This window comes from Bison bison, unplaced genomic scaffold, assembly GCF_000754665.1.
Source record: "Bison bison bison isolate TAMUID 2011002044 unplaced genomic scaffold, Bison_UMD1.0 scf7180017864168, whole genome shotgun sequence".
NCBI classification, from domain to species: domain Eukaryota; kingdom Metazoa; phylum Chordata; class Mammalia; order Artiodactyla; family Bovidae; genus Bison; species Bison bison.
Window position 1 is genome coordinate 3429840 of NW_011494740.1, and position 22295 is coordinate 3452134.

General features: G+C 37.6%; 2 protein-coding genes across 2 annotated transcripts in view; one reads left to right on the forward strand and one right to left on the reverse strand.

Moving 5' to 3' along the window:
• Positions 1-12333, reverse strand: part of SENP7 (SUMO1/sentrin specific peptidase 7) — a 190787-nt gene extending 178454 nt beyond the window's left edge. The window contains exon 1 of the mRNA XM_010841983.1: positions 7719-12333. The gene's annotated coding sequence lies outside the window, so the exon portion shown is untranslated. The remainder of the gene's footprint in view (positions 1-7718) is intronic.
• Positions 7017-22295, forward strand: PCNP (PEST proteolytic signal containing nuclear protein). The gene is made up of 5 exons (XM_010841972.1): positions 7017-7526; positions 12541-12755; positions 15439-15513; positions 19110-19165; positions 20452-22295. Exons 1-5 carry the CDS (start codon positions 7400-7402, stop codon positions 20576-20578), a joined length of 600 nt encoding a protein of 199 aa, XP_010840274.1. The 5' UTR covers positions 7017-7399; the 3' UTR covers positions 20579-22295.

Here is a 22295-nt window from a genome sequence, read left to right on the forward strand (position 1 = left end):
AGTGGCAAGCTTCCACAGTTTGAGCTCATACTGATGTTAGTTTTATAGATTTTTTTAGAATTTGGAATTTAGCAGAACCTCGAATACTGCTTCAGTTTCTTCTAACTAGATAGTCTGATCTCCTTAGCGTGAAGTAGGAAGGAACAGCTTTTCCCTTTATCTCAACCACCCAATAATTTATTCTATAGTATTCTTTCCCTTTGAAGGTAACTTGTTTCCTAAGGTCTTCCCTTTATTACCTATTAGTGACATTTTCACATAATAACGTTTCTAGTTCCCTCCTGCTCTTCAAACATACTACCAAATTCCCAGATTTTAATAATTAAACAATTTAAAAAATCCTCTATTTGCTACTATTACCCCTACTATATTACAGTTTAATTTCTAAGCCAGATCCTTCAAGTCAGTGTTCAGAACACAGCTTCCATTTCCTTTACACCACTGCTATTCAATAGAGATTCAATGCAATCCATATATGTACTTGACCCAGTAGCCATGTTAAAAATAAAAACTGAAATGAGTTTTAACATATTTAACCCATATGCCTACATTATTACTTCAATTTGTATTAGTTATTGAAAACTAATGTGATTTTACATTCATATTGTTTTTCAAACTAAACATTCAAAATCTGATACGTATTTTAATGGTTACAGAACATCTTAATATGAATACTAGGCTGCTCTCACCTTCTGAAATGGCTCACATTCTGGAGTGAGTTTCTCGCAGCACAACTCTCACTTTCCTAGGTGACCCCACCCCCTGGGGCCACCTCTGGCCTTTTGAGATAGCTCACACTCTTCTATGGGGTGTGTCTCTCATTAAATAAACCTGCTGTTCACTTTAATAAATAAATATATGAATACTAAATTTTCAATTGTTAAAATGCAGTCAAACCAAAACAATAGATGGGTTTAACAAAAGCTAACTGCTTCAGTTTTTTAACTTAAATGAGTTCAGTTCTTCAGTTGCACAAACCATGCTTTAAGGGCTTAGAGGCTGCCAAGTTGAAAAGTGCAGCTCAATAAACCTTGATAAACCTATGATCTATTCTGTGCTTACATCAGTTCCATTGTTTCCAGACAGATTCAGTAGCCACTTCTTACTAATTAATGGACCATGAAGATCTCACTCAACTCTTTCCTCTTTGAAATCCTCTTCCTTGTTTCTATATCACCACAATGGTCTTCCTTTTTCCCAGTCTAGCAGCTTATCTGCCTCATTCATTCATTTAGCAAGTATTTACTGAGTACCTACTATGTGCCCAGAAGCACTTTAGGAGCCTGGCAGGCTATGGTCCATAGAGGTGCAAAGTTGGACATGACTCAATTGACTTAACAGACACACACACACACACACACACAAAAGCACACACACAGAGTCGCAGAGAGTCGTATACAACTGAGTGACCGAGTACACAGTTGAAAAGTATAGCTGATTTACAATGTTCCATTTTTCCTTTTTGGAAAGATCTCATTTTGCTGACTAGGGATTGCACCCAGGTCATGCAGGTGAAAGCCTGGAATCCTAACCACTAGGCCACTAGGGAACTCCCTTTTATGTCTTATTTACTGCTGTATCCCCAGGACCTGGTACAGTGCCTGGCACATAAAGTGAAAAAAGAAAGTGTTGGTCACTCAGTCATGTCTCACTCTTTGTGACCCCATGGACTGTAGCCCACTGGGCTCCTCTGTCCATGGAATTCTCCAGGCAAGAATACTGGAGTGGGTTGCCATTTCCTTTTCCAGGGGATCTTCCTGACCCAGGGATCAAACGCAGGTCTCCCACATTGCAGGCAGATTCTTTACTGACTGGGCCACCATGGAAGATGCAGCTTGATATATGTTGAATGAATCAACCTGATTCATTTAAAAAGGATAACTTTAGATGCTCTATTGACACCAGATTAAATGAGAGGGACCAGTTAGGAGGCTACTGCAGAAACAAAAGCAAAAAAATAACAGTGAGTTGGATCAGAGTGGTAGCAGTTCAGTTCAGTTGCTCAGTCGTGTCCAACTCTGGGACCCATGGACTGCACCACACAAAACTTCCCTGTCCATCACCAACTCCCAGAGCTTACTCAAACTCACGTCCATCGCATTGGTGATGCCATCCAACCATCTTATCCTCTGTCGTCCCCTTCTCCTCCCACCTTCAATCTTTCCCAGCATCAGGGTCTTTTCCAATGAGTCGGTTCTTCACATCAGGTGGCCAAAGTATTCAAGTTTCAGCTTCAGCATCAGTTCTTCCAATGAATATTCAGGACTGATTTCATTTAGGAAGGACGGTTGGATCTCCTTGCAGTTCAAGGGACTCTACAGTGTCTTTTCCAACACCACAGTTCAAAAGCATCAATTCTTTGGCCCTCAGCTCCCTTTATAGTCCAACTCTCACATCCATACATGACTGCTAGAAAAACCATAGCTTTGACTAGACGGACCTTTGTTGGCAAAGTAATGTCTCTGCTTTTTAATAGGCTGTCTAGATTGGTCATAGCTTTTCTTCCAAGGAGCAAGCATCTTTTAATTTCATGGCTGCAGTTACCATCTACAGTAATTTTGGAGACCAAGAAAATAAATTCTGTCACTGTTTCCATTGTTTCCCCATCTTTTTGCCATGAAGTGATGGGACTGGATGCCATGATCTTCGTTTTATGAATGTTGAGTTTTAAGCCAACTTTTTCACTCTCCTCCTTCACTTTCATCAAGAGGCTCTTTAGTTCTTCTTCACTTTCTGCCATAAAGGTGGAGTCATCTGAGTATCTGAGGTTATTGCTATTTCTCCAAGCCATCTTGATTCCAGCTTGTGCTTCATCCAGCCCAGCATCTCGCATGATGTACTCTGCAATAAGTTGAATAAGCAAGGTGACAATATACAGCCTTGATGTACTCCTTTCCCAATTTGGAACCAGTCTGTTGTTCCATGTCCAGTTCTAACTGTTGATTCTTGACCCGCATACAGATTTCTCAGGAGGCAGGTCAGGTGGTCTGGTATTCCCATATCTTGAAGAATTTTCCACAGTTTGTTGTGATCCACACAGTCAAAGGCTTTGGCATAGTCAATAAAGCAGAAATAAATTTTTTTCTGGAACTCTCTTGCTTTTTTGATGATCCAGCAGGTGTTGGCAATTTGATCTCTGGTTCTTCTGCCTTTTCTAGAACCAGCTTGAACATCTGGAAGTTCACAGTTCACATACTGTTGAAGCCTAGATTGGAGAATTTTGAGCATTACTTTGCTAGTGTTGACATGAGTGGAATTATGCAGTAGTTTGAAATTCTTTGGCATTGCTTTTCTTTGGGATTGGAATGAAAACTGACCTTTTCCAGTCCTGTGGTCACTGCTGAGTTTTCCAAATTTGCTGGCATATTGAATGCAGCACTTTCACAGAAAATACCAAAGAGACACTGGAGACTATGAGTATAAACAATCCTTTCAAAGAGTTTCTATATGAAGGGGAATAGTAATGAGGAGGTAGAGGGAGTTATGAGATCCCAAGAGTTTTTTGTTTTGTTATGGTTGCTTTGTACATATGGAAGATAACGTTAGAGGGAGGGATGGGATTTATTGCACCAGTAACAGAAAAGAAGACAGAAAATAAAAGTACAAATTTAGATACCACATCACAGATACAATGAGAATATACAAAAGTTCTGTTTTGTTTCTATTATTACTGAAAATGAGAATCAGATTCATCAGTTGAGGAGAGAACAGAGAAACTGTGAAATAGTCTAAACAAGTGAATGAAATAGGGCCAGGGTTCTCAATGTGTGGTCTCCATACTAGCAGCCTCACTATTTGGGAACTAGTTAGAAATGTATGTTTGGGGGGGCCCACCCACAGAATCTACTGAATCAAAAATTTAGTGGTACCAGAATTGTAACTGTTTTAAGAAGTTTTCAGATGATTCTAATGTATAAAAACTTGACAATGATATAGGGAAATATAATGGGATTATAGCCTGGATTAAGAACCTACTAGGAGAAGGCAATGGCACCCCACTCCAGTACTCTTGATGTACTTGCCTGGAAAATCCCATGGATGGAGGAGACTGGTAGGCTGCGGTCCATGGTGTCACACAGAGTCGGACACAACTGAAGTGACTTAGCAGTAACAGCAGTGGTAAAAGAACCCTCCTGCCAATGCAGGTTAGAAACAGGTTCAATCCCTGGTTCAGGAAGATTCCCTGGAAGAGGGCAAGGCAACCCACTCTAGTATTCTTGCCTGGAGAATCCCATGGACAGAGGAGGCTGGCAAGCTGCAGTCCACAGGGTCATACAGAGTCAGACACTAGTAAAGCGACTTAACACGCAGACACTCAAGGTTAGTGAAACCAAGATTAGCCACGTTTCTTCTCTGATTTTTTGTATTTCTCTGCCTGAATTCCAGGTTCACCTCCACCTCTTACTTTTCAGTGTCCCTGTTTCCTCTTCCATAAAAGCAAGAGTAACTTTAACAGTTGATTTCATGTTAAAAAATTGCAGATTGTGCTTGGCATATAGTAAGCATGAATTTACACTGCATAGTATAGCTATCACCTCACACATTACACATTTAAATTATAGTAATTGTTGTTTCTATTAATCTTCATTTTCAGCTTATTAAGTCACTATTTGAGTAGCTCTTAGAGACTGCAAAAAAAATATCTACTGTTAAGCAAGTACCCACCATGAGCCAGGCAATGTATTACAAAACTTTACCTGTATTATCACACTTACTCCTCTCAGGAACCCTATAAGTATTGGTACATTTTTATAGTTAAAATGTATTAAGATTACCTTATCAGTTCAAGCTCACAGAATTAGCAAATATCAGGGTTATAATCTAAATTAAGTTTTGTGTGATTCTATCAATGTTGCTGCTCTTTGCCCTGCACTCAACTGCCTTTTCACCCCTTAATCCATTTATTGGGGTGATTCCTGCAAGTTGGCATTCACTTCTTCAATGGGTATTTATTGAAAACTGGTGTAATCTAGGTCTGAGGGAAACAGTGGTGAGCAAAATAGGTACAATATGACCTCAAGGAATTGACAGGCGAATGGGTTAGTATCTTCCATCTTTAACTTCTACAGTGTGGTACATGGAACTGGATAGCTTTATGTGACCTCTCTAAAATTCATTTTTGTCATTTAAAGACAGAAGCATCTATGAGTAAATACATTTGTAACTATAAATGAATAGCTCATGTTTATGTCTCCATTTAAAAAATGATTAAAGTGAGTGTCTCAGAAATTCCTTGGCCATCCCATGGTTAGGACTCCATGCTTTCAGTACTGAGGGCCCTAGTTCAATCCCTGGTTGGGGAACTAAGGTCCCAAAAGCCACTTGGTGTGGCCCCAAAACAAAACAAGAGAGTATCATCCATTAAGTAACTTTTGAAGAGCACATCTAAGAAAAAGAAACAAACATGAATTAATTACATGCTCCCTGGTAGCTCAGCAGTAAAGAATCCACCTGCAATGCAGGAGATGTGAGAGATGCAGGCTAGATCCCTGGTTGGGGAAGATCCTCTGGAGAAGGGCATGGCAAATACTCCAGTATTCTTGCGTGGAGAATCCCATGAACAGAGAAGCCTGGTAGGCTACGGTCCACAGGGTCGCAAAGTTGGACACGAATGAAGCAACTTAGCACACTATGTAAAATATTTTGCTGGGCACTTTTACATATTGTCATAGATGATGAACCCAAGACTTCAAATCACCGTATCAGCAAACCACCCTGTTTCTGTCATGGTGACAGAACACACTTTCATTCTTTCTGCTTTCCCTAAGACTTGGACCCTGACAAGTCATCCACTCACAGATACAGAGCACATTTCACATATGAAATGAGCCGTATAATGTGCTGTAAAGAAAATAAACTATTTAAATGGTTTCTGTGGGCAAAGAAATTTTGAACCATCTAGGAAGACCTTTAAATACATATATATATTGAGGGAAGTACAAAGTGACCAAAGCAAGGCATTGTATTATCACACTTGATCCCCAAGACTACTCTCTGAGGATGTACAAATTATTATCTCTGTTTTATAGAGAAGGAAACACAGGTCTGTAGAAATGCTGAAGGTTTACTCAGTCAGTAAAGGGATTCAAACCGATGTTCTGACTCCTTAAGACCAATTTCTGTAACACTGACAGCAAACCCAGTAACTACAGTTCCACAGGCAAGGAATAGCAAGAGAGCAGTATAAATATAGACAAAAAGGGAAGATGAAGCTGAAAAGTTAGGATGGGGCCCAATATGATGCTTGGATTTCATTCTGCAAACCCGGAGAATCAACTAAAGTCTTCTAAGAAAGGCAGAAACTACTGCGATCTTTAGGTAATCAAGTGTCTTGACACAGAAATCCCTTGCAGAAAAAAATCAGTTTTACCACTTGCCTCTATAACCTTAGACAAATTTTTCTTTAGCCTCAACTCTCGCAGCTAATTGTGTGCTGCGTGTGTGCTCAGTCGCTCATTTGTGTCGAACTCGGCGACCCTATGGACTGTAGGCCCTAGAGCTCCTCTGTCCATGAGCTTTTCCAGGCAAAAACACTGAACTGGGCTGCTGCTTACTACTTCAGGGGATCTTCCCGACCCAGGGATCTAATACACGTCTCCTGCGTTTAAGGCAGACTCTTCACCACATTAAGATTACCACATTAATTAAGAGAACAATTCGCATTGGATTACCGTTCCAATTAAACAGTAGTGATGATTAAACGCCCACTCCAGTACTCTTGCCTGGAAAATCCCATGGACAGAGGAGCCTGGTAGGCTGCAGTCCCTGGGGTCGCTAAGAGTCGGACATGACTAAGCGACTTCACTTTCACTTTTCACTTTCATGCATTGGAGAAGGAAATGGCAACCCACTCCAGTGCTCTTGCCTGGAGAATCCCAGGGACGGAGGAGCCCCGTGGGCTGCCGTCTTTGGGGTCGCACAGAGTCGGACACGACTGAAGCGACTTAGCAGCAGCAGCAGATGATGATGATTAAACGATATAGGGTATGACACAAGGGGGCGCTCGATAAACGTGGATTTCCCTTTTAAGTAGGAAAAAGAATTTGGTTTGTGTGTTTTTTTTTAATAGGTACACATGATCCAGCAAAACCAGAATGAGAGATCCTGCTAGCTTCAGCTGCAACCACACCTCAGTTGGCAAAAACATCACATAAGCTCACCGTTTCCAGGGTTACGCTCTCACCTCTCACTTTTCTCAATCCGCCACTGGACCAAGAAAATCTAACCGACCCCTAGCAAAGCCCCCGTAAACTCTCTACAGTACCACCCAACCTACCCCGCCCCTCCCTCATAGGCGGCTCGCTGATGATATCATATCCACTTCCGTTTCTGAAAGGTCCTCTCCTCATTCGCTATGGTCGCTCTAGGCTGACGCGTCCACGGCTGGCTCTGAAGCTCAATGGTTGCTGGGCGGGGCCGTGACGTCCTTGGCGTGGCTGCAGGGGAGGCCGCGGCGGGGAAAATGGCGGACGGGAAGGCGGGAGAGGAGAAGCCTGAGAAGCCGCAGCGAGCTGGAGCCGCCGGAGGTGAACACAACCCCAGCGTCGCGGGCTATGTGGGATGCTCTGAGCCTTTCTTTGAGCCTCCCGGGGTGGGGGGAGTAGACTGGGGAGAGAATGGGCGGATCTGGCTCTCACCCGGCCAGGTGCTGGGCCCAGACGAGCCCCGGGCACGCCCGGTGCGGCCCACTGGGATCCGGGCCCACATCGCCTCCTTACCAGGGAAGAGCCGGTCACTGTTCGTCACCTCCTGGCCCCAGCAGAGACCCTGCTTCCGAAGAGAAGGGAGATGGGCATCAGAAAGGGGGACCGAACTCGGGGTGGGACTCGGAGTGGCGGTGCCCGAGCCGCTACCGCCACACCGGAGACGCACATCACACAAAACGCACACGCGCGCTAACTCAGTGCGAGTCACCGAGCAGTGACCGCAGGAACTGGCCGCAGGCCGAGTTTCCGACGGTGCCGGCCTCTCAGTTACACCTAGGAGTTAGTTTGCTGCTCCCTTTTCACTGAGGAAGTGGACTGTCCTGGCCTTTTTCATTCCTTCATTTTTAAGCCTAATACTAATCCTCTAAGGGCTGGGTCGAGGCGATGGAGGGAAAGAGGAATACCTTTGCCTGTCTCCTGGTTTAATCTTTGGGGTCTAGGATTAGGGTTTGATTGCCTTTCTTTGAACTGTCTGCCTTTTATGTCCTAGGCTGTTGCCAGCCAGCTGCCTGCCAGATATTTAGGTGGCTAAATAGGCTAGTGTGACTCTTCCCTATTTGTTACGATGTCAACTCAGGTTGCAGCTATCTTTATTCTGTCACCTCCAACCCTCTAAATTTGGGTCTTGTGCATTAAGGAAAAGAAACATCATGTAATCTCTCAAGCTTTCCCGTCCCTTTGTCCTAACAAGGCTAATTTAACACATGCGAACTGATACTGTCTTTAGAACGTTTTAAGTACCACACTGTCCTAATCTTCAAGTCTTATCCCTGAAAGTATTTAATATGAGATAATACATAAAATTAGTAGTATATGAAGATAACTGTTAGGACCTCCTAACAAGTTTGATGTGAATTAACTTGGGAACGAAATTGAAAAAAGTGTAGTATTTGGTTACTTTGGACCCAGAATTTCCTTTTTTAAAAATACATAAGGTGCTATTAGTTGAGCCTAAACTCCTTTCACCGTTTCCACTCCCCTCCCTTCTTTTTTGTTGTTGTTTTACTAGTAAAACAGCTTATGAAACAATAGTTTAAACCGTTTAGTACTACCTCTGTAGCGGCTTTTTGTGGCCAAAATTGGAACTTAGCAAGTAAAATTACAATTAAAATTAGTTTGAGGAAAAACCAAGATCTGTAGCCTAAAAAGCCTTATCTGACTTTTAGACTACCGTTTAAGAATGGTTTCTTGTCTTGAATGAGAGTATCTGTGTTTAATGTGAGCCAAAATGTAGTTTGAGGGAATTCCCTGAGGGCTTAGCGGTTAGGCTTCCCAGGGTTTCACTGCCTGGCCTGGGTTCAGTCTCTGCCGGGGTAACTGAGATTTCACACCTCACGTGGCTGAAGTTGCCGAAACAAAACAGAAAAATGTACCATAAGTGTCAGAATAATTCCACTGTGTAATTTATCCACCACCCTTTCAGTTAGGGATAATTTATTCAGTAGTATGAATATTGGTGTTTCTGTGTTAGCATATTTTTGTCATGAGCGTGATACAAAATTACCTTTTTTACTAAATTGCTATCAGAAGTTGTCTCCTTGTTAGTGACTTAGGCTGATACTCTTTAATAACGTCTACATAATTGCCTTGAGTGTGCTTTCCTTTATAAAATAGTAGTTACATGTTAACCATTTTTGAATGACATGTTTTTAATGAAGTTGTGCCAAAAAACATAGTTAAAACATTCACGCCATCCATGGATATTGCTAAATTGATAAAATTTTATGGCAAGTAGGCACTATTTAACACTTAGCCAGCTTGTATTGGGGGGGCATATCTAGGGATTTTTCTGATTTTTAACTCCTACTGAACAGTCCATTAAATTGGAAATATAAGTATTTTTTTTAAGAAGTTAACATGAATATATTAATAAGAGAAGCTACTTACTTGAACTAACTGCTCTCACCTTTAAGGGGAGGGATAATGTTAAGGGTTAGGCTTTGGATAGCTTTTCTCTTTTTTCTTCCCTTTGGCTAAATTTTTGTAGCTCCTTGAAATAAGTAGAAATTTTAGAGCTATTCATGTTGTAATCATACTCACCTCAAGCTATTTTATGTTTCTAATAACTATGTTAATGAAATTGATGTTTCTTCTGTCAAGAGGGTCTTGAATATATTCTCATTTAAACTGCACACCAGTCCTATTAGAGACGTGGATATACTCTTTTTTTCAGACAAAGAAGCTACCAGAATGCAAATGGGTCAGGAAGGGTATCCTTATGGACTTAAAACTTACTAGGTAATTTTTTCAAAGTAAGGTACCTTTTTTACTCCCAAGGCCCACCTCTCCTCCTCAACTAGTCAATCAAAGACGAGAAAAAAAGAAATGCTAGTACTGTGTGTAGTTTGATTTCACATTAACTAATCTACACATTTTATTTGCTCAGAATACAAACTAGATAAAATCTCTTATTTAGATACTCCTTGATAAAAAATCTAATAATTTAATAACTGTCCATGTTTGGTATAAAGTGATTTATTTTTTTAAAACTGCATATTTTTTCACTCTTTAAAATGTAAGTCACATTGTTAAGATTTTTCACATTACTAATCTGTGACCATTCAAAATTTTGTTTTCCACAGTGCTAGAACAGAAAACATCTCAGTAAATAAATTGAAAACAGCAGTTCATGAATACAAGCCCCACCCACCCCACCAACTGCTAGAGTAGTACATGTTTATTTAAGGGAAAACACTTAATGGACTTTAAAACACTTTATAATGGTCTTGATAGTTTGCCTCTTCAGATGACAGGAACACAGATGTGAATAAAATTTGAATTGCTAGCAGTTGATTAGTTAATAGTAGTTTTCCCAACTCCTCTGTTCATGTTACCTTTTTCTAGAGCAGTAATTATAGAAATCTTCCCCAGACATCATAGGAGTGGACAGATAGTATTACGTTCTATGTATTAGCACAGATTAGTTCAGTTAGTTTTCACACTTAATGTTGTTATTAATATTATAGTAATAACTATCCTTTTCACTTTTCCTCATATTTATGCTTTGATTTTTCTAGATTCTTTGTTCCCGAACTATTTTTTGGGTAAAAGGATTCCTAGAATTCAGAATAGATAGGTTTTAAAAGAACCAGAAATTTTGACTAATGATAGCCCTTCAGTCACAGTTCAAAGAGCAGAGTTACACTAGAATCAAGACTAAATGTTCTTTTTGTGCTATTTGTTTTGATGTTTTTCAGAGTTTGTGATTGCACAAACTTGTGCCTTTAGTGGTGTATAGATTGCTTCTATATGTAAATTCACTGTTTTTTTTTAATGTGTTTCAATACATAGAGCCAATAAGTTTTCAGTTTTAGCTGTGCCAGTCGCAGAGAAGTAGTAGTTATCACTGTTTGGGTTTTACTGTAAAATTCATACTTGATTAAAACTATAAGGATACAGAATAAAATTTGGCATAAATGATTTTAGTGATAGACTGAAAAATAATGTTTGCATAATACTGTCTTTTTAAGAAATTCTAAATTGAATTCTATATTTCAAATATTGAGTAGCAATCTTACATTCTTTGGGTGCTTTTGTAATTTTATATCTAAATAAGTCAATTCAGACAGCCATTGCAATGCTCTGTCTTTCCTAAGGAAATCCCAAAACCTAATACTGCTTAATTTCTCCCCTACATTGTTATTACAACGTTCACCCCTTGTCTAAAGGTAATAAAGAGTTTCTTTTATTTTCCTGTAAACAAAATCAAATGTTCTGTTCAAAGTGCTTATTAATTTAGCTATCCCATCATTCCAAAATTATATAGATTGATAACCTCTTGTCCTTTATTACTCGTCAGTCTGTTTGATTTCCCCTTTTCCACCCATTCTTGCTTTTTGTCATGTTTTCCAAACTGTTGTCAGGGTCATTCCTTAGAGAATCTTCTCCTTCTCCATAAATATTCATCTGGTGTACATTGTACAGGGTAAATTGGTAAACTTGGGAAAGAAAATATTTAATAATCAGCCAATTTTCTTCTGTCTTGCTTCCCAGTATGTTCTTAAATAGCTTTCATGTGTAACGTTCAAGATGTTAACTCATTTCATTTGTTAATATAAACAAGCAAAATTACTGAAAGACATCTTGCATTCCATGTCTACATGTGTGTGCCTTCTGTTAGAAATTATCATTTTTAGCTCATCTGTTTTTATGATGAAAAAATAATGTGTGAACCTAAGTATAATTGTTGATCACTCTTTAAGAATAGGCTAAACAGATGATAATCAAGCTTTGAGAGTAGAATTAAGTTACTAAAGAGGGGATGACCTTGATGTCTTCCTTGAAGTTCATTTCTAAAGATTGTGTGAAATGTTCATGAAGAACACGTCACTCAAAGTTACTGCAGGCTGTACTATGTAGTTTGGGACATAATGGGCTGGTCATAAAAAGGTACTTTGTATAACTAGTAGTATACTGTTGAAGAATATTAGGTGTTTTATTAGTCAAATGTATTATTCTATGATGTGACTAATTGCCAACAAACCAGTTCATGTAGAAGAGTTTATAGTTCTTAATTTATGAAAAGCAAAATTCCACAGGTAATTAGATTATTATGCAACGTAGAGTGTTTAGTTGAAGGGTCTTTTGTGAACTCTATTTTTATAATTTTAAATTGCTCTGTATTTTATGCTAGTTAATTCATGGGAGCCTCTTCTACTGCCACACAATCTCAGTTCCTGCTGTATACTCTAACAAACAGTGGAAGAGACTGTTGGGTCAGTAGGTGACAACTGCAGAGGTATCTTCCTTATAACGATGCTTTTTGAGGTTGCTGCTCCCATCAATCTGCTCAGTAAAAATAGCTCATCTTGGTAAGTTGTTTCGACTTCACCAGGACCTGAAGAAGAAGCAGAAAAACCTGTGAAAACTAAGACTGTTTCTTCCAGTAATGGAGGGGAAAATTCCAGTCGCAGCGCTGAGAAGCGATCAGCTGAAGATGAAACTGCAGACCTCCCAACAAAACCTACAAAGATCTCCAAGTTTGGATTTGCCATAGGTAGTCAGACGACAAAGAAAGCCTCAGCCATATCCATCAAACTTGGCTCAAGTGTGAGTTATTTTATATATTATATTTGTAATGGGTTTTAAGGATGTGTTTTGGAAACCTTTTATTGGATTATGATAAATTAAGTATAAAATGATACATTGGTGCATGAACTTATAACATGTAAGTATTTAAGAAATTATTAGTATATTCAAGAAAAGTCTGGATGAATTATAACTCAAGCTGTTTTTTAAAAAGGTTTGGAATATGAGAAGGAACAAATATTGTAGGCAATATATGACTTATAAAGTAATAGCTTACAATTTCCTAACTTGTGCAAAACCTCTGAAAAATAAAAATATAATATACTGATGTTAAAAAATAGTATCTCTAGAAATCATTTGTGTCGTAAAAGATTAATGTTAGTGAGGTACTGCTTAAAAAGAGCTTCCTGATTAACTTACTTTGGAGCTACAAATGGATGTTGAGTATCAAAACCTATGATAATAGTCCTTTATAAATCAACTTTTGATTTCTTGTTTTTAGATGTAAACCTTGAATTAGTACTTATTAACTGTTGAGTGTCTGGAAAATAACTGAAATATTAGATTGAAGCATTAGACATTTGACTATTTCTGATCTACAGAAGAGATAATTTCCTGTAATTCAACTAAATAGGTCTCCTCTTTAAGAAAAAGGAAGTTACTTTAATAGCATATTGCTGTTGACTTTAGAATATGGTTATACATTCTTGTATAAGGAGTATAATCCTAAAATTAAAATTGCTTTGGTTTATTCATGTCCTGTGAAAATTAATGCTCAGTTGCTAAGTACATACAGCTTGATATCTTCATTAGGTATTCAAAGATTTTTAAATGGATCAGGAGAAAAAATATGGATCAGATTCCTACTAGAGTGCGTGTGTTTGAGCGACATGTCTAGTTTTTATAAAGCTAGTATTCCTTAGAACCCCCGCTCCTGCCATATGCTGTTTTGCCTTCTCTTTTTGTAAAAAATTTAGTCTGAACAAAAGGCATTCAGCATATAACTTCATTATTTCATGATTCTTTTTCCTACTTGAGCTGATTCTTTTGGTTTAATCTGTTTTTTATAACATTGCATATACCCACCTGCATAAATATTTACTCTTTTTGATTGTCATTAAAGATGTGGTTCTCATGTACACTTCTCATATAGGTGTTCCCCTTGGTAATAGATTTTACTGTGGTTGAACATAACCACATAAGTCAGATACTTATGTACTTTTTCTAAGTAATTGAAATGACTTAGTAATTGCTGATCATTTTAGTTAGGAGGGTTATGCTTAAAAAGGCCTATTCACTAAAACTTAAACTTTTAGAAAACAAACTTTTTTTTCATAAAACAAACCAAAGTGTAAACATAATCTTGGTGAAGTGAGATGTAGGATGTGAAAATAGTTGAAACTGTTGCTTTTGATTATATGATATGAAAAGATAGTCAAACAACCAGCGAATACTCGAGTTGTGTGTAAAACATCAAATACATGACATGTTTTAAGAGTAAAGGGTGTTTTCTAGAGTCACTATGTATAATTTCCAAATGAACATTTTCATTTCTTCAAAAGTACACACTTTATAAAGGTGTTTGTGTTATATAATATGAGATGGTTAATTTTGTTTCAGCAGCTCAGAGATGATTTTATTGGGGAGGTGATGCTAGAGCTGACTTTAAATACAAGAAAGAGGCAAAAGGACTCAGATAAAAAAGAGAGTTTAATGCAGGGAATTCCCTAGCAGTCCAGTGATTAAGATTCAGTCCTTTCGCTGCTGTGGGCTTGTGTTCCTTCGTTGCAGAAGAGCGCACAGAATGCGCAAGGTACCTTATGCAAAGGCAATTTAAATGTGAAGCCACATGATGCATTCAGGAAATTGCTCATTGTTAGGAAGTAGTAGTCAAATGGAGGGATAGAAAGCCCCCCAAATAAGACCATAGGACCAAATCATAAAGGTCCCTAATAAAATTTGGTTTTAGTTTAGGTTCTAGAGGAGTCATGGAACTATTGTAGACCCTATAAACAGATTTGCATTTTAGAAGCAGTACCCTGGTACTAGTATAGAGAATTAGAGGGATAAAAACAACAGAAGGCAGGAAAATGGTAAATCTAACATAGTTCAGGCAAGAAATGCTAAGGGGCCTTAGGTGTTGGTAACGTGGTAACCAGTAAGCTGAGAAGGCAGGGGGAGATTAAAGTCTGTTTAATAGAGATCTAGTTAACAGGACCTCACAATAGAATGTGCAAGTTGAAGTAAAGGTTTTCTGGCTTGGGTACTTCATGAGCACTTAAGTACCCCTCGGATCTCTAAGTGGCACTGTCCAGTGGCAGCCAGCTGATAGAGAAAGATGAATCTTGGTGTCTTTCTCAAGGTAATCTGTGCTTAATTTTAATGTTACTATGGGCAAGTGTTGATATTCATTTTCTCTTAACCTGTACTAAGTACCTTTATGTAAATGATATTAAATTATAGATCCTAACTAGAAAATCTTTGACAGGAGGAAAACAAATGGCCATATGATTAATAAAGTAAAATCTACTGTTGATAACCCACATTTTCAAAAAAGAAAATGGATTTCTCCAAAGTTTGTTCTTAGTTCCTTACTATATGTTTCTATGAAAATGTAACGTTGCATCTTTGATGTTATTCCTGTCGTTAAATAAGCCTGTGTAAACACTGTGTGATGATACTCTTTTTAATGTTTCTTCTTCAGAAGCCTAAAGAACCGGTTCCAACTCTTGCTCCAAAAACCCTTTCAGTAGCAGCAGCTTTTAATGAAGATGAAGATGTAAGTTGATAGCTAGTTTTCTGTGTTTTACTTTAACCTGTTCTTTAAGGACAACATTAGTGGCAAATTGTCAAGTTGTATTAATGGTACCAGTGAACTTTTTTTTTGGCAACTCTTAACAGTTTGGGTTTGTGTGTGTTTTTTCTTTTTCTTTTTTAATGACATCTGCACAATCTGGATATTTCTATCAATTTGGTTGTGGGATTATTTAAAATAGACTTTGGGGGGCAAGGAACTTAAATCAACAAATGCTCATTATGAGTAATAATATGTATGTGTGCTCTGAATACCTGAGTAATAGCTCCCAAGAACAATATGGATAAGAATTATACCTTCAGAGGAGCACAAAACGTGGGGCTGGAGTGATTGGCAAGAATATTTAAGAGAAGAAATGTGCTGCTGCTGCTGCTGCTAAGTTGCTTCAGTCGTGTCTGACTCTGTGTGACCCCATAGACAGCAGCCCACCAGGCTCCTCTGTCCCAAACATTAGGCAGGGTTTTGACAAACCAAGGAATACTTTTGTAAATTAAGATATCAGCTTTCAAATCACAAGTGGTAATGCTAAGCAGCTGTGTTTGACACCTGGAGGTTTTGTAGAAATTTTAGGCAAGGATGAATATGGAATGATTGGATAGGTAAATTCAGTGGTTATCACTGTATTCTCCCTCGGACATTTACTCATTCTACACATTTGATTGGTTTCTGTATGCTAGGTAGAGTGAGATTAGAAAGATAAATCAGACATGTTCCTCTAGGAATTCAGCCTAGCATTACAGGGACTTACACATAAAATGGTCCAAGATAAAATCAAAAGTACCTGAAAAGATAAAATGATATAAGAGAGTTAGGTGAGGAAGAGAGGCCAGGTAACTCGATGCATGCGGTGTTATGGAAAGACCACTGGACTGGCAGTTGGAAGACCTAGGTTCTTTTCCCGTCCTGTTCAGTTATTAACCAACAGAGAGCCTTCAACTAAATCAGTTTACCTTTTGGAGCCTTAGTTTTCCAACTTGTAAAGTGAAGTGATCTAAATATAGATCACAGGTTTTTAAACCATTTCTTAGAGTTCTGGGGTTCTGTGGAAATGTCTCAGGAGCTACTGTGGTATTGCATACTTGGTCGCTCAGTTGTGTCCATCTCTTTGTGACCCCATGGACTGCAGCCCACTCAGGCTGCTCTGCCCCCCTCCAGGCAAGAATACCAGAGTGGGTTGCATCCCTCCTCCAGGGGATCTTCCCAGCCCAGGAATCAAACTTAGATCTCCCACACTGCAGGCAGATTCTTTACCCACTGAGCTACCCAGGGAATCCAAGGAATACTGGAATGGGTAGCCAAACCCTTCTTCAGGGGATTTTCCCGACCCAGGAATCAAATCCGCTAACAAGCATGACTCTAGTCTCCTGCTGCTATTTCATTTATGTCTGCTCTCTTATCTATTTGGTATTTGGAAATCCAAGTAGTATTCTGTTGAGGAAAAACCTTTTTATGTCCCTCTCCCTCAAAAACATTTTTGAAAAGCATCGACTTAAATTTAATGTTTTCTTTCATGTCTAACCAGAATTCTTAAGAGATTATGTAGCATTTTGACCTCTACAGATTATGTCAGGGAAGGACAGTATAGGAAGAAGGGAATACCATGTGCAGAAGTAGAAAGGCTGAAAATTGTAAGCACTTACATAATGCTTATTTTGAATATCTAACAAATTGAGTCTTTGCACATATCTTTATTTTACCTTCCATATATCCCTGTGAGTTGTGTGATATGGTTATTCTTATTTTCCAAATGGAGAAATTAAGTTATGAGTGCATGAGTATGTGCTGATGCACACAAGTGTCATCTATAACTTAGAACTAGAACTTGGCTTTCTGGTTTCTCATCCTGTATTCTCTTCCCTTTTTTTAAAGAAATTTTAGACAGGTTCAGACAGCACTCTTTCTGCTACAAAATGGTAATGATAGTTAAGGATAAACTTGTCTCTTAGTTAAAAGAACAAATGCATCTGAAATCTTCATCTGAGGACTTCCCTGGCAGTCCAGTGGTTAAGTCTTCGCATTTCCACAGCAGGGGGCGTGAGTTTGATCTCTGGTCAGGGAATTAAGATCCTGCATGCATTACAGTGCGGCCAAAAAAAGGAAATAAAGTCTTTATTTGGTTTTTATTTTTCTGTGGAACATAGTTAGCCTTGGATATATATCTCAGTCTGAAGTATAGTGGACAGAGAACATGTTCATTTGTTTAATTTTGAAATTTAAAAATACTTTTTCAGTTCTCTTTAGTTTAATTTGTGGAATGTTCCCCAGTTTGGATTTGTCTGGTGTTCCTTTATTATTAGATTCATGTTCCTCTTGGCAGGTGTACCACAGTAATGATGCCAAGTTGTCAGTGCATATTATATCAGGAGCACATGTGTCAATATGTCCTGTTACTGGCAATGCTACCTTTGATCATTGGGTTAAGTGGTGTCTGCCAGATCTCTCTACTGTCAAAGTACTGTTTTGCCTTTTATAATTAAAATTTATCTTGTGGGGTTATGTTTTAAGAATACATGAAAAAACCTAACTACTTAAGCATTCATTCATGAATGTTAACATTCATTGATGATTCTTACCAGAATCAGTTCTATTACGTTTGCCAAATGGTGATTTTTTTTTTCAATCTTTCCTCCTGTCTATGTTTATTAATTGTCTCACTTAAGGAAGAGCTTTTCCTTATTTATACAAGTGTAGCCTATTCAATAGGCTATAATGCTCAAATTGTCCCAGATTTGACCAGTAGAAACCTTTTTAAGGTGTATCTTGAGATGACTGCTTAAAAAAATAATATTTATCTCAGCAGTAACATTTACACATAAAAACATCTAAAAGACACTTGTCACATTCTTTTTCACCAGCTGTAACTGTGGAAAAGCAGTAAGGAATGAGCTTTCAAGATGTCTTTACAGTAAAGAAGACATTTTTGAGAAGGAGCAATACAGTGAAGTGGTTTAGAGTGTTTTTTTGGAGTCCAGCTGTTTTGTGACTTTGGACATGTTAACCATGCGTACTTCAGCTACAAAATTTGAATGATGATACTCATCCCATTTGGTAGGATTGTTAGAGTTTTCAGAGTAGTGCATATTAAAGCATTTAACACAACATGTAGATTCTAGTAAACAACTAGTTTTAGTTCTAAAGTATCAGGTTTTTACCAGAATTTGTTCTTTTTGCAGATTCAGCACTTGAAGCATAGGTTTCTTTAATGTAGTTAAAATGTTACTTTTTTAACCAAAATTTACAGTTGATATAAAATGTAGCATTATTAGTATCAAGTGATTTTAATATAGTTGACCCTTGGCCAACACAGGTTTGAACTGCATGGGCCTATTTATACGCAGATTTTTTTTCACAAAACATGTGCTACAGTACTACACTATCCCAAGTTGATTGACTCCTTGGATGTGGAACCATGGATATGGAGGGCTCACTGTAAAGTTATACACAGGTTTTTGACTTGAGGAGGTTTGGGTCAGGGGTGGTACCCCTAACCACCCCCTGCATTGTTCAGGAGTCTGCTGTATCTATATGCAGTCATTTCTGTGCGTCTCTTTTTTTCCCAGAGTGAACCAGAGGAAATGCCTCCAGAAGCAAAGATGAGGATGAAGAATATTGGAAGGTATAATTTTTATATAATATCGTAGAAAATTATAGTGAATTTAAAGCAAGAATAAATTGCACATAGTCCATTAGTGTTCAAGCTTTTCTTACATATTTGGGCAAAACAGTTTTGTTTTCTAATATACCAGTATATCGCTCCTGATAAGAGAAAATTAGTATTTTAAGAAAAAATAGCAACAATATAATGCTATTTCTTTTCAGATACGTGTAATCTATATTTCTTCAAGTAAACAGAAATGTTTCCGATTTAAAATTTTTTTCAGGTATAAGGAAATGGCTTTCACTCATCTCACTTATAGTATCATTCCCACCACTTAATCTTGATTGTATGTGCTCCTTTTTCCTTGGTAATATAGATGCTAAATATCAAAATAAGATAAAAACCATCTTTAAATTTTCCTCTGTTTGTTATTATGGAAATAACATTAATTTCAGATCAACATGATATTCAGTTTCTTGTCTTTGTGCATAAATGGATAACTCAGAGGTTAGTAAGGAAGCTGCGCTTCAAAACGGCCTCTACCATGACCCCATTTATAGCAAATGTATATTCTACCAAGAACTAAATGTTAAGTCTTTCAGCATCAGTCTTAAGACTCTGCCTTTGGTTCCAATGGGAACAGTCCCAGTGGCTGTCTGCTGGCCTCCCTTTCATACAAGACTCTAAAGTAAAAAATACATCTGACATTATAACCGAAATATAAACCATATCTATACCTGCATATATCTAAACATTTAAAATCAAAACATGTTCATAATATGACAACCATTTTACATGTGATACATCTTCATTTTTTTTTCTATTTCATTTTTTGTAAATACTGTTGGCAAGTCACCAAATTCATTTAATGACCCTGTTAACGGGTCACATGGAGAAAGAAATGGCAGCCCACTCCAGTATTCTTACCTGGAGAATCCCATGGACAGAGGAGCCTGGTGGGCTCCATGGGGTTGCAAGAGTCAGACATAACTTAGCAAATAAACCACAGTGGGTTACAAGCAACTGTTTTTAAAACTATAGTGGTTGCCACCTTTAGCTGTTTATCAGAATCACCTTAAATGTTTGTTAAATCTACAAATTTACCTGGCTCCTCCTCAGGCCCACTGAATCTGAAATTTTAGGACTGGGTCTGTGGAAAGGGTATTTTTAAAAACATCTGTTGCAGCTTCTGATGTTTGGCCTCCATTTATAATGGGTGCCAAACAGACATTCTGAAAGAGTTAAAAACATGGCCCAAAAGTCATTATATAACATTTTAAATAAATTTCTTTCTTTTAACACAGGGATACACCAACATCAGCAGGACCAAATTCCTTCAATAAAGGAAAGCATGGGTTTTCTGATAACCAGAAGCTATGGGAGCGAAATATAAAATCTCATCTTGGAAATGTCCATGACCAAGACAATTAAATGATGTGTTTTGAAATTGGGGTGTGGGGTGGGTGTAAAGTTAAAAGGAACAGTTTCCTTTTTTAAGGAATGGTATAAGACTATCTTTGGAGCCGCCTTTTTTTTCGTTTTCTTTTTTTTAAATATTGAGTGATACACTAATAAATGAGAATTTGAAATTAGAGGTAATTTATGTTTTATATACAGATTTCGAGACATTTACTAATTTTGTAGTTTCATGTGATTAGTTTCCAAAGGTTACAGATACTAAAAAATTCAGAAATGGTACCTTTCTAAGAATTGCATATTTTTTTAGATACAACTATTAGCACATTAGGAGGGAAGCAAAAAGTTGTCTATTTAAACTGTAGGCAGTTACTCTCTAACTTAACTCCCTTATTAACCTAAACTTGTCTGGCTCCCAGGAACAGCCTTATAGAGAAGGGAGTATTGTATTGGGAGGAAAATGTTACTGGACTATTGACTGAGAAAGTAAATTAGATAAAATACAGCTTTTTTTTTTTTTTTCCCTAATGGGCATTTGTTTAGTTTCACATCATCATTAACTAGTTATTGCATTGCTATCAGTGGATACAGATGCTTAAGCTCTTTAGAAAGAACATTTTAAAATTTTATGTAAACTGTTGAGTATTTAAAATAGCCCACTTCATTTTAAGGGTCTTGTCTACCTTCATTAGTCTTCAAAGAACAGACATTTGCTACCAAAGTAAATCAGTATTTTGAATGTGCTTCTCTTGATTTTTGTTATTAGCCAGTTCCTGTAAGCATTTCCACCAGATCTTGAGGCAAATCATAAGGAAGCTGTTTCTTTTAAAATAACAAACCACCACCAAAAATTTAAATGTACATAATAGTTAAATGTTTGGCTGTTCTTATTTTTTAAAGGGTATAAACACCAAAAAAAAAAAAGGTGGGAGGGAGCAACATTGTATGACGATGGAAGATAAGAAAGATGCACTTTCTGTAATTTTATCAAAGCATTTATGTTACTAACTTGTGAAATCCAATTTGATTTGAACTTATTAACAGGAATTCTTATTTAGCACAAAAATATGGTTTACTTTAACTGTATACTTGCTAACCAGTGGCCTCTCAAAAGCACATTTTAGATACTGAAAATGAAAGAAAATGCATCTTTAAACATATTTTATGGAATCTTCGACCACATATACTTTGTTAATCTATGTGTTGTAGGATTGTGTTTATTTTGTATTTTTGTATTGTATATGAATTCTTTTTTAATGTGACAGTTAAACACATCTTTTAAAGCATAGACACACATAGAAAAAACATACGGTATAATGATTTCCTTGAAAACTACAATGTTAGATTTGGAGGCAGCTTCAGACTGATTGGTGGTAACTACTTGCTGAGCTCTTTAAATAAGTAATAACTCCAGAGAAGCAGCCTGTATATATTCCTAATCCTTTGTTCACTTGCATTTGAGTTTAGAATAAGCCCCAAGTAAAACAATGGAAGTGTATATAGAACTATTAGTTCTTACTTACATGATTTAATTATATCAAGATACATGAATTTAACTTGCTTTAATGTAGGCAGACTTTCCATTTTTGTTCATTCTCATGTTTATGTTGAAATAACATCCCTCTCCTACACTTCATTTTCTTGACTCAAATATCAACCTACGGTCAAGATGGGAGAGAAACAACTAAGATGATTGTCTTTACTAAAATACCAATAAATTTGTCAAACTCTA

Coding starts and splice junctions, on each gene's coding strand:
- PCNP (XM_010841972.1), top strand. CDS start 7,400: ATGGTTGCTGGGCGGGGCCGTGACGTCCTTGGCGTGGCTGCAGGGGAG. Junction 12,756..15,438: donor CCATCAAACTTGGCTCAAGT/GTGAGTTATTTT, acceptor TTTCTTCTTCAG/AAGCCTAAAGAACCGGTTCC. Junction 19,166..20,451: donor AGGATGAAGAATATTGGAAG/GTATAATTTTTA, acceptor CTTTTAACACAG/GGATACACCAACATCAGCAG.